This window comes from Oryzias melastigma, linkage group LG9 (assembly GCF_002922805.2).
Source record: "Oryzias melastigma strain HK-1 linkage group LG9, ASM292280v2, whole genome shotgun sequence".
In the NCBI taxonomy this organism is placed as follows: domain Eukaryota; kingdom Metazoa; phylum Chordata; class Actinopteri; order Beloniformes; family Adrianichthyidae; genus Oryzias; species Oryzias melastigma.
In genome coordinates, this window is record NC_050520.1 from 16,383,868 (window position 1) to 16,397,330 (window position 13,463).

The following is a 13,463-nucleotide window of genomic DNA, read 5'->3' on the forward strand; positions in this document are numbered from 1 at the left end:
CTGATGATACCGATAAACTCCCTGTAAGAGCTCAGCACCAGCCGTGAAGAAGGTTTCAGTTCCTCTGGACCTTCCTGTCACACAAACAGAGCCTCCGGTTTCATCCTGCAGGTGGAACGAGCTGATGGTCGGAGGAGCGGCGCTGTCCTCTGAGACCGCAGGGAATGATTTAACATGTTCATTATCCAACATATTCTTGTTTTTATCATTTAAAAAAAATTGCCAAACTGAGTCCAGTTGTGTCACGTTCTGAGATGGAGATGCTCATTCATGCTTTTATTTCCTCCCGTCTTGATTATTGCAACTCCATCTTTACATGTCTCAGTAAAAAATCTCTAGAACGTCTTCAGGTTGTCCAGAATGCTGCTGCAAGGCTTTTAACTAAATCCTCCAAGTTTTTACATGCCACCCCACTGTTAATCAAACTGCACTGGCTCCCCATCGCCTACGGAGTGCAGTTCAAGATCCTGGTTTTAACTTACAGAGCAGTTAATAACCAAGCACCGGTCTACATAAAGGACCTTGTGCAGCCGTACGCTCCCAGCAGGTCCCTGAGATCATGTGACCAAGGCTCGCTGGTGGTTAAAAGAACACGGTTAAAAACTAAAGGTGACAGAGCTTTTGCAGCAGTGGCTCCATCCCTCTGGAACTCCTTCCTCTCAGCCTCAGATCTGTAGACTCAGGGTTTTCTTTTAAAAAGCAGCTAAAGACACATCTTTTTGAAATTGCCTTTTCTTAATTATGTTTTTATTTTCAGTTTTTATACTCTGTTTTTATACTCTGTTTTATTCTTTGTATTACTTGTGTTTTATTGTGAAGCACTTTGTGATTCTTATCTTGAAAGGAGCTATATAAATAAAGATTATTATTATTATTATATTTTCCTGTAAGGTTTGCTGCTGGGATAAATAGATTATGGGAGCAGCTGCCTCACCATAACAACCCAAACATCAGAAAAACCAGCAGCTTTAGCTGATACGCACAAACACTGGCTTGTTCTCTCCTTCACCCACCTTCAAAGCTTTTACCAGATTGATGACCATGTCTCCTCCTGACAATGCAGTGACCGCGAGAGTCTTCCACCAGGGGGTGCAGGCAGGGGCCACAGCGTGAGGTCCCAGCCTGGCAGAAGTGGCGTCCGGCACGAGCGCAGTCCAGACTGCGGGGGCAGAGGTCAGACCCTGCTGAAGTAGAGGACACAGAGGGGCTGCTCAGCACAGAGGTTCTGGTTCCCCTCCATCGTCTACACCAGGGGTCACCAACCTTTTTGAAACTGAGGGCTACTTCATAGTACTGAGTCATACGAAGGGCTACCAGTTTGAAATAACACACTTTAGTTATTCATTATTACTAATAATAGTGATTCTCCTCTATGTAAAGACTCTGATTTCTCACCATAATTATCAATAATGACGACAAGCTAAGAAACATCAATATTCAGAACTTTCTTAATCTCAACAGATCTTGTCACATTTTGAGGTAATGACCAAATGCAATGTTTTTTAGCAAACTTAAAACTATTATTAACCAATTATTAATTCATTAATTAATTATAGCTATTATTAGTGGATCTACGCTCCTCAAAACCTTTAATTCAGTCTCATGCACCCGTCCCTTTATTTTCCTTAAACCTCTGAACAGGTTGATTGACAGATCCCACAGCAGACAAGAATCTGCGCATGGTGCGTTCACTGAGCTCTAGACATACGTAAGTGAACCCAAACAGTTACTCAGCCCAACTCAGTAAGCTACAAACTTTGTCATTTTTATACATTCTGCAGCAAAACAAATCAGTTTTTCAGAGAAAACGTTGACAGTATTTAATCAATCGAATATGTACGGATCAGTGCCGGTGTTCTATGTTTTCTCTGATAAACTGCTTCGTTTACTGCCGATATCCGGGGCTCAGTGAACGCACCATTCAGAGACACTCAGCAGCCCTTCTGTTGCCATTACATATGAAACTTCAACCAGATTCTAGGAATTTAGAAAAAACATAATAAGAAACACATTAAAAACACAGCCATGTGTGTGTTTTTTTTATTTGATCCAATAAAAAGGGAGCATTTGGGTGACACCACAGCAGTGGTGCGCACGTGCCGCACTGGCTCGTGCAGCGAGTCCATTGACGGTCTCAAGTGAGAAGTCTGTTCAGTGGTATTTAAAAGAATGTCCAGAACAAGTAAGCAGCTGGAACATTTTTCTTTTTGAAAACTCGACTAGATCCATTGAAGTTTGTTACTGCACTCGCGCTGATCCTCAAAGGAGACTTCTGCATCGTATTCAAGCTGTAGAAGAGCTGCTACAGATGAAGCCATGAGGAAATCTTGGTTATTGTTTTACAGAGGAGATGCACGATCAGCTGTGACGCTGTGGGATGTCTAGTGACGCCTGCTGTGCAGTACTCAGACAGACACTTTAGGAATGCATTTAATAGTCAGAAAAAAAGTCAATTTCCATTACAGTTTTGCAAACAATGTCCATCCATTTCAATACGCCAACAAAACCAGCTCCTCTAAGCGGAAAAACTTTTAAAAAAAATGCATTTTTTTTTCTAGAAATTGTGTTTCCATTACAGATAACTAATTATCAAAAATCCAATTAGCTAAATTTCAGATTTAATCTGAAAGCAGCTGGGGTTTGGGGTAAATAAAGGGAGGGGGCTGCTTCACTCAGGCGTTTGGGGAGCACAGCTCCACTAAGAAGTAAAAGAATTGACCAGAAACAACGTTTGTGGAGTGTTTTCTTCTGTTGTTTTTGTTGCTAACCACAAAATAAAGAATCTTAAACCAGGTAAAGTCTCGGTGTCTCCATGCGGTAAAGGAAGAAGGGGACGCTTCATTCTTTATCGATTATCTCGTTATAATGATAAATAAATAAAGTGGGATAGGCAGTTTTTGGCTTCAGCAATAATGAACATATATTTTAAAGATGTTTTAATTTTTAATTCTCTGTAAAGGGAAGTGTGATTTCAAAAATTTGCATCACAATCAAATTTAATTTTTGAGCAGCTCACAAGTGAGTTGTGCTATTTTTAGAAGAGACCTACGGGCGACTTATGTGGTGCTCGAGGGCGACCTGGCGCCCGTGGGCGCCGTGTTGGTGACCCCTGGTCTACAGACACGTCTGCCTCTAAAGCTCCAAGGCACATGTGTCAAAGTCAAGGCGGCCCTCAAGATCATTTTATTGTTATTAAAGGCCCAATGTTATCTTGTGCTCATTTTTAACTATAGTATAAATATGACAAAATATATTTAATAGAGAGTAAAATATTGAAAGTTATTTAAGGTTGAAGTTGGAATAATATTCCAGACTTTTTATTATTCATAATTATGTTAAAAAATTACAGTTTTAAAAATGAGCATTCTGCAGATTTTTGGACTATTTTGGAATTTACTAAGATTTATTTAGGCTATTTTGAAGTTTAGCTATTTTTTCAGTTACATGCCAGGTGTTTTGGCTAACCTAAGATTTTTTGTTTGTTTGTTTTTTAGGTTAATTTGGCATTCAGCTATTTTAGCAAGCTATCAGCTTCATTATTTTCAGCTATCAATATATTAAAAAGTTACAGTTTTCAAATGTAGTTTTAGTGTTCTATAAATGTTTATCCTGTTCAGCCTGAGGTGTGTTTTGGATTTTGGCTCCTTGTGAGATTGAGTTTGACACCGCTGCTCTAAGGGCATAACCCCTTCGTGTGGGCAGAAGCCCCACAGCTTTCTCCTGGACATCATGGTCAAACAGAAAGAACTCAGAGCCGCAGAAAGAGTTCCTGTGCCAAAAAGTTGCTGGTTTAACTCCTGGACATCAGAGCCTTTCCTCTGAGCACTCACAGTCAGGACTCAGCTGGTCTTTCTACCGGCTGCGCTTTATTTCTGTCTTTGATTTTCCTCAGAAGACGGTCAGCTTCTTTTCTTTTTCTACACAAAAGTGGAAATCCAGCTGATTTCAAGCTGAATTTTCACATTCAGAAAAGCTTAATTCAGTGCAAGTTTTTTTTTTTTTTTTTAACAACAAACAGGTATCAGAAAACACTACAAGTACAGTACAACCAGCACATCAACATACAGTAACAAACCAGAGGGTTACAATATCTAGATGTAAATGTAAAAAAGTAAAAAAAAAAAAACATGCAGCTCTTTTAAAATGTTAAATGTTCTTGAAGCCTTCTGATTTTGCATGTGTTTTATTATTTTATAATATGATTTCAGGTCCAGATAAAATAAACTAGCACAGGGTTGAGAATTTGACCATTTACATTTGTGAAGATGAAATTCCCAAAAACAATAAACAACTGAATAACAAAAATGTAATTCTTGGATAAACAATAGGAATCAAAATAGAACATGACATCAAAAATTGTAATTCTTATACTAAGATTTAGTTTAGTTTTTATAAAGTCTTCAACATCACACCAACATTTTCTGATGTAAAAACAGTGAAAGATTAAATGACAAATTGTCTCTACACGAGAGACAAAAAAAACATTCATCTCTGATCATTTTAAATCTTCTCAATATATCCTTGACTGGATACATTTAATGTCATATTTTATATGACACTTATTTTAAATATTATGAATATAGTACTTGTGATTCATTAAGTGATATGTCATGTATGTATTATGACCTGATTGTTTGAAATAAACCATTTCATTCATTTATTCATTCATTTATAGATAGCGGTATTTGCTTATTCCCAGTTAAAGTGCTCCATGGTTGAATACCAAAAATACTTTGCAGCAGGAGGAACCGAACAAGATATTTGATTTTGGAAGTATTTATTGGTGCATCTTTTCATCATATTTCCAATAACAACGTGATGAATTTCAGCTGTATATTATATTCAGTGCAGGTTGTGTTTTCTCACTGCATCGTAACACCTCCCCATGTGGTTGGAGGTGTGAACAACATGACTGCAGAAGTGAGCGTTGAATGACGGGAATCATGTTTTGCCTCCTCTGGATGTGGAATGCTGCAGGTGGAGGCCCGTCCAGCTCTGAGCCTGCACAGCTCTGCAGCAGCTCAGCACACAAACATAATGAGGCCGTCCATGTTAACTCCTCCAGCTTCCTCATTAGACTCCCTCTCATCTCTGGTGGAACCTGGACACTTGTTGCCATGACGATCACCATGGCAACAGAGAGGGAGAGACATCACCGGAGGAGGGTGACTCACTGACAAATGCAGAAGTCACGGATAGACGGTTTGTCTCCGATCTGCAGGCACCAGCGACGTGGACCGCCGTGGCGTTTGTTCTCGTCAGCATTAGAGCGGAGCTCCTTTCCTCTCATGAGGACATGGAGGTCCTTCTGCAGGCCGACACCACAGCCTGTTGAATCTCTGCACTCTGTTCCAGATCCTTCTCTGCAGCAGCTTTATGAGGCATGGAGCCCCCCACCCCCACAGAGGGGCTTCCAAATTGAAACAACATCCTGATCCTAATAAGAGCCTCCACCACGGTCCAGATCAGATGGTTGGAAATGTTGGTGCTGATGAACTCCAGCAGCTCAGGCAGCCCAACAAAAAGGAAGTTCCACTGTTTCTACTTGACATACCAAAGAAGCAGCACGTCTTATCTGCCCCCCAGCAGGACTGCTTTGAATGCAGCCACATTCAAATAGAGCTGAGCTGCTTTATCAAAGCGCTGTGGACAGCGGAGTGAGAGCAGCCGTCCTCGGAGCTCCACGCTCCAGCCGCCATGCTGCCTTCTGATCAAGCTGACTTTCCTCCCTGTGTTTTCACAAAATTCCAAAGCTCACTCAGAAGTTCATCCAGTTTCTGCAGAGCAAGCACACATGAACTCAGAACACGCTAATGTTCTTCAGGTTCTGGTTTAGCTAAATACAGCCCAGCTTCAATCAGAACCACGGACACAAACAGCAGGCCTTGCTGTTGTGGTTCCATTCTCCAGCCGATCTCCTTCCAGCTGCAGTGAGGCACCAAACAGAAAGATCCACCCAGCAGCAGCTGAGAGGATTCTGCTGCAGGACCTTCGCCGGAGACGCTCAAACACCTGTTTGATTTGCACTCGGATACTTTCAGGTTTTGGAAAACACATGGATTCACCGTGTGAACCAGAGGTGTCAGACTCCAGACCCCACCGTATCTGCTGCTGCTTACCTGGATCAGGTGTGCTTTCCCAATAAGAAGCTAGAATGGCAAGTTAGGTGGAAAACCTGAAGGACTGGAGCTTGTATTTAAGTTACCTTAGAGCAGGGGTCGGCGACCTTTACCAGTCAAAGAGCCATTTGGGCTTGTTTTCTACTGATCAAAACCTTGAAGGAGCTGCATGGTCTTACTTTAGCCTTTAAGAAAACTTCATTTTTTTATTTTTTATTTTTTTTTAGTAAATGTGAATTATGTTAAGTATTTTTGGAACGAACAAAAGTAAAAATATAAAAAGAAACTAGTATGACTCAAAATTATTTTATTTTTTTATTTTACCTTTTACTTTTAATAAAAAGCCAAATTAGCGAAAAAAAAAACTAGCTTGTTGCTCAATTACTAGCTGAACTCCAAATTAGCAAAAATTCCTCAGTAAATGAAATTAGCCAAAAATGTTAGCATGTTGCTAAAATAAAAGCTAAACTCTAAATTAGCCTAAAAACACCAGTAGATAACAAATTAGTAAAAGAAATGTTAGCCTATTGCTAAAATATTGGCTAAACTCCAAATTAGCATTAAAAACTCATTAGAGGCCAAATTAGCCAAATAAAATGCAAGCTCGTTGCTCAATTGCTAGCTTAACTACAAAATAGCCTAAAATTACTTAGTAAACTAAATTAGTCAAAAATGTTAGTATGTTGCTAAGATAGAAGCTAAACTCTAAATTTTTTGAAAATTACTAATATTTTATTTTTCTTCAGCTGGAGAGCCACCATGGAGTGATAAAAGAGCCACATGTGGCTCTGGAGTCGCGGGTTGCTGACCCCTGCCTCAGAGCCTCAAAGTCAAGGTCCCGCCCTCCAGGTAATTCTATTGTATTGTTAATGACCCGATGTTATCTTTTGCTCATTTCTAACTTGTATATTTTGACAAAATATATTTTTGGTTAACCCTAACCCTAAGATTTTTTAGGCTATTTTGGAATTTAGCTAATATTTCAGCTACATGCTAGCTGTTTTTTTTTCTAATTTAGACTTTTTTGTTTGTTTTCTAGGCATTTTGAAGCTTAGCTATTTTTTCAGCTACATGCTAGCTGTTGTGGCTAATTCATGCTTTTTTCAGTTTTTTAAGGCTATTTTGGAATTTAACTATTTCTGCTACGAGCTAGCTGTTTTGGCTTATTTGGGTTTTTTTTTGTTTTTATGCTGTTTATGAGTTTAGCTAATATTTTAGCTAAATGCTATGTTGTTTTTTAAGTTATTTTGAAGTTTTGCATATTTTTTTTGGTAACACACTAGCTATTTTGCCTTTCCAAGGTTTGATGTTTTTGTTTTGCTTTGTTTTTTAGGCTAATTTGGCATTTAGCTGATATTTTAGCTAGCATGTTCTGATATCAGCATTCACACTAGCATTATTGTAGGTAATGCTATATATCAAGTTTACAATTATGTTGAAAAACTACAGTTTTAAAGTTCAAAAAAATGTAGTTTTAGAGTGTTCAATAAATGTTTCTCCTGTTCGGCCCGCAACTTTATGGTGTGTTTTGGATTTTGGCCCCCTGTGAGATTGAGTTTGACACCTCTGGTCTAAAAGGAATTGCAGAAACAGCAGACATCTCTCTGAAAATTGTAACTTCTTCTAAAAAGATGAATGGAAGAGGAAGCAGCAGGTTTCCTGCAAACTCTGGCCTGAGGTGCCAGTTGGCAAACGTAGGTGGGAGGAGCCACAGAGCAGTGAATGATGGGGCAGCACTTCCAGCTCTGTCAGGTTGTGGCTGTGGTTTACCAGCTCTAATAGAAACAACTTCATCACATTCCAAACTCCTGTTCAGAAAGGACTGGCTCACAATCTGTTTCTGGAGTTACAAAGAACCCTCTCCCCGGTCTGTGATAAGCTGATGGAAATAGTAAATGGTGTCCACTTACATAGCGCTTTATCTGCCATCGGACCTTTACAGTCCCATTCACCCATGAACATGCACTGATGACTGCTCTGCTGACATACAGGAGACTGACCTGGAAGCATCTGGATCAGTGTGGGGTTCAGAGTCATGAAGGAGGACTTCACACTTCAGGTATTCCTCCTGCTCTGCCTCCCCTAGATTCAATGATAATGTTGTCAAATCTGTTGCCTTGGTAACCATGCACCAAAGGCCTCTAACTCACACAACTCTGAAGGACTGTGAGAACAACTCAGTTGGAATCCTCCTCAAAGGAGAAGAGGAGCAGATGCAGGATTTGCAGCAGACACTGACCTTTGAAAAGACAGGAAGTGACTGTGGCTTTGTCCAAGAGAATCCTGCACCAAGACTTTTCTGATCATGTGGCATGGACGCTCAGACAAGAGCTGCTGGTGGAAGGCATTCAGGAAGCTGCTACCAACCAATGAAAACCACTAGAATGCAGAGAGGAGTCAACGCTGCAATTGTGTGGTTCTGCGACCAGATGGACGGACACAGCCTTCCTTAACTGGAGAAACCCACCGACTGCTGACATGAGCTGCCTTTGCTGTGGACACAAAGCCCACCGTTGGTAATCAACTCTCACTGCTGCGTGACAAACCACAGAGGAAATCAATCCACCAGAGAAATTGAGTCTAACAAAGACCAGAAGACCTCGTTCAGCTCTGCCCTGCTTCTTTGGCAGGAATCCTGATGCAGCAGGAGGACATGAGAAGTGAAGTTCTGTCCCAATGCTGCAGGTCACCGGTTCAGAGCTCTTCAGCTGACAGCAGAAATGTGTTCCAGAGAGCAGTCAGACCCCGACGTCAGCCTCTCAGAGATAAGTGTGGCCTCCTGATCCGCAGGAGCTCTCAAACATCTCCTCTGTTCACGCCAAAGCTCGGCCACAGCCTAATCCGATTTCTGAGCTTACACTTAGCAGCAGGTGCAGCTAAAAGCGTCTCGGTGCTGGTTCTGACCGTGTTCCCTGAAACGCTGTTTGTTGTCCTGCAGCATCTCCATCAGTTGAGGAAAACACAACAGATATCAATAACCGTCTGTTTCCCCCAAACACACAAGGAGAAACAATCACCTTGATTCTGTTGTGCATTCAGCAGCATAATTCACTTTCAAATCAATCACTGACATGTCCCATCGGATCAAACACTGACATGTCCCATCGGATCAAACACTGACATGTCCTCCTGATCAATCACTGACATGTCCCCTAAGATCAAACACTGACATGTCCACTAAACACTGACATGTCCACTAAGATCAATCACTGAGATGTCCTACTGATCAATCACTGACATGTCCTTTAAGATCAAACACTGAAATGTCCCTTAAGATCAAACACAGACATGTTCCTTAAGATCAAACACTGACATGTCGACTAAGATCAAACACTGACATGTCCACTAAGATCAATCACTGACATGTCCACTGAGATCAAACACTGACATGCTCTCTAAGATCAAACACAGACATGTCCCCTAAGATCAATCACTGACATGTCCCTTAAGATCAAACGCTGACATGTCCTCTAAGATCAAACACAGACATGTTCTCTAAGATCAAACACAGACATGTCCTCTAAGATCAAACACTGGCATGTCCTCTAAGATCAATCACTGACATGTCCATTAAGATCAATCACTGACATGTCCTCTAAGATCAAACACTGACATGTCCATTAAGATCAATCACTGACATGTCCTCTAAGATCAATCACTGACATGTCCATTAAGATCAATCACTGACATGTCCATTAAGATCAATCACTGACATGTCCTCTAAGATCAATCACTGACATGTCCACTAAGATCAAACACTAAGATCAAACACAGACATGTCCTCTAAGATCAAACACTGACATGTCCATTAAGATCAAACACTGGCATGTCCCTTAAGATCAAACACTGACATGTCCCTAAGATCAAACACTGGCATGTCCCTAAGATCAAACACTGACATGTCCCTTAAGATCAAACACTGGCATGTCCCTAAGATCAAACACTGACATGTCCACTAAGATCAAACACAGACATGTCCATTAAGATCAATCACTGACATGTCCTCTAAGATCAATCACTGACATGTCCACTAAGATCAAACACTAAGATCAAACACTGACATGTCCCTTAAGATCAAACACTGACATGTCGACTAAGATCAATCACTGACATGTCCACTAAGATCAAACACTAAGATCAAACACTGACATGTCCCTTAAGATCAAACACCGGCATGTCTCTAAGATCAAACACTGACATGTCCCTTAAGATCAAACACTGACATGTCCCTTAAGATCAAACACTGACATGTCCCTTAAGATCAAACACTGACATGTCCTCTAATATCAAACACAGACATGTCCTCTAATATCAAACACAGACATGTCCACTAAGATCAATCACTGACATGTCCCTACAGATCAAACACTGACATGTCCACTAAGATCAATCACTGACATGTCCCTTAAGATCAAACACTGGCATGTCCCTTAAGATCAAACACTGACATGTCCCTTAAGATCAAACACAGGCATGTCCCTTAAGATCAAACACTGACATGTCCCTACAGATCAAACACTTTCATGTCCTTTAAGATCAAACACTGACATGTCCCTTAAGATCAAACACTGACATGTCCTTTAAGATCAAACACTGACATGTCCCTTAAGATCAAACACTGACGTGTCCCTTAAGATCAATCTCTGACTTGTCATCTTGATCAACAGCATGTTTGACTCCTGGAATCAATGTTAGAGAGGACGGCCCGTCTGTGCTGCAGACTGAAGTGAACTTCGCTCGCTGACCATCACATACCCTGCAGCCGAAGACCGAGGCCGCTGAACCCTCACCTGGAAAGCAGGTGCCCACAGCTAGCAGGGCCGCAAACACCGCAGCCCGCATCCTGGACGAGCCGAGACGGAGCAGAGCCGAGGAGGAGGCGGCGGCGGGGTGTGAGAGGAGACGCGCCGGCTCATCCCCTCATCCCCTGCGGCTCAAGGAGGAGGGGAGTCCAACAGAACCAGCAGAGCAGCAGGAACCGTGGCTGACACACAAGCTCAAGACGACCAGCTCGATGCGATGCGCTCGTCAGACCTGAAGCTCTGAAGAGCGGCTGTGTGTGCTCTCGCCGCGGAGGGAGGAGCGGACGCGTGACGTCAGCACGCTGACGGCGGGCGCGTCGCTTCAGACTCTATATAATGGGACTGATCTGTTATTCAACTGTGTAAAATTCAAAGGTGTACATGTGGACATGTCTGTGTTTGATCTTAAGGGATATTTCGCAACTTTATTTTAATTGGTTCCAATTGGATTTTTAATCATATTACAATAGAACGCGGAATACAGACTACTGATTCTTTTAAAGGACTCCAAATTTTTAACTTTTATTGTGTTGAATGAGACCATGTAAACCTCTGAACTATAAAGACTGATTGTTGATCATGCAAATTGCACAACATGTGCAACTTATGCTTTGTATCGGAACTTGATAGTGTTCACTTTCAGCTTTTCCCTTTCGGGGTCACCACAGCGTAACAGCACCCACTGCTTCGCATCAATGTTCTGTCAGAGTTTTTACGCCGGATGCCCCTCCTGACACAACCCTGTATTTGAGGGGCACAGGGACCCAGTTAGGCAGCAGCATCAAGGGTCTTGCCTAAGGACCCAATCTGGGTGGTGATCAGTGGACAACCCTGGGAATCGAACCCAGGGCTCCTGCGTGTCAGCCCTTCACCGAGCCGCCCAGCCGCCCAGCTGCTGTATCGAATCTTGATAGATGACTGAAAAACAAAAAACAATCAAAAAGAACTGGGCGGAGCAACCCATAAGCCTGGAGTTACAAACAGGAAGCTAAAATCCCACAGATTTCTACTGAGAAATACACTTTTATCATTCAGTCATTCTGTTTGTGAGAATAACCATTTTCTCTCTCTCATATGTTTTTAAACATGTTTTTGATAACCCTACTATACACACACACACACCTCTATATATATATATATATATATATATATATACACACACAGGAACAGCTAAGATACTGCGCAGGACCCTCAAGCTCCCAGGCCTCTGCTAGGGGACCCGAGCTTGGAGGAGAAACCACCCGCAGAGGGTGAGAGGGGTGTTTTTCACATATAAGTTCATATTTATTAATATATTACACACACACATATAGATATGTGAGGTGTGCTGTAGGGGTGACAGAGGAGTTCAAGGTGGAGGTGGGATTACATCAGGGATCAGCTCTGAGCCCCTTCCTGTTTGCAATGGTGATGGACAGACTGACGGATGAGGTTAGACAGGAATCACCATGGACTATGATGTTTGCAGATGATATTGTGATTTGTAGTGAGAGCAGGGAACAGGTGGAGGTGGAGTTAGAGAGGTGGAGGTTTGCCCTGGAAAGGAGAGGAATGAAGGTTAGCCGCAGTAAGACAGAGTACATGTGTGTGAATGAGAGGAACCAGAGTGGAAGAGTGAGGTTACAGGGAGAAGAGATAAAGAAGGTGGAGGAGTTTAAGTATTTAGGGTCAACAGTACAGAGTAATGGAGAGTGTGGAAAAGAAGTGAAGAGGAGAGTGCAAGCAGGTTGGAATGGGTGGAGAAAAGTGTCAGGTGTGATGTGTGACAGAAGAGTTTCAGCACAAATGAAAGGAAAGGTGTACAAGACTGTGGTGAGACCAGCCATGTTGTTTGGACTAGAAACAGTGGGACTGAAGAAAAGACAGGAAGCAGAGCTGGAGGTAGCAGAGATGAAGATGCTGAGGTTCTCTTTGGGAGTGACCAGGATGGATAGGATCAGGAATGAATACATCAGAGGGACAGCACATGTTAGAGGTTTTGGAGATAAAGTCAGAGAGGCCAGACTGAGATGGTTTGGACATGTTCAGAGGAGAGACAGTGAATATATTGGTAGAAGGATGCTGAGTCTAGAGCTGCAGGAAAGAGGTCTAGAGGAAGACCAAAGAGGAGGTTTATGGATGCAGTGAACAAAGAAGAGGAAAGGATGCAGAAGACGGTTAGATGGAGGAAACTCATTGGCTGTGGAGTCCCTGAAGGGAAAGCCCAAAAGGAAAAGATGATTTAAAGACACTTTGGAGAAAAATGAAATTCTCCATGGAAAAGTTAGAAACTAAAAAGTAACTTTAAAAAAGTGCATTAGCAGATGACGATCTACTTGTCCTCCATAGAATTTTCCTCTTTATCCATTCCAAGAGCATTCCAACCGTTGTTTCACTTGGCGCTTTCTTCTTTTGTCTGTACTCGGCTCATGTTCTGCTGCTACTTCTGCACACTTCAGAGCGACCCCCCCCCCCGCACACACACATTGCGCTCTGCCCAATCCCATTCTGTGTATTTGACCATTCAGGTACGGCTTGAAGAGAAATAAAGAGAGATGATGAC

At 42.0% G+C, this 13,463-nt stretch overlaps 1 protein-coding gene across 1 annotated transcript in view; it reads right to left on the minus strand.

Annotated features, from left to right (window-relative positions):
* Window positions 1-11,213, minus strand: part of npdc1b (neural proliferation, differentiation and control, 1b) — a gene marked incomplete in the record, with an annotated part of 22,428 nt that extends 11,215 nt beyond the window's left edge. Inside the window, 2 exon segments of the mRNA XM_024294566.2 lie at window positions 1,014-1,184; window positions 10,910-11,213. Of these exon segments, the coding sequence (XP_024150334.1) occupies window positions 1,014-1,184; window positions 10,910-10,961 (223 nt within the window).
* Window positions 11,214-13,463: the final 2,250 nt, after the last annotated feature.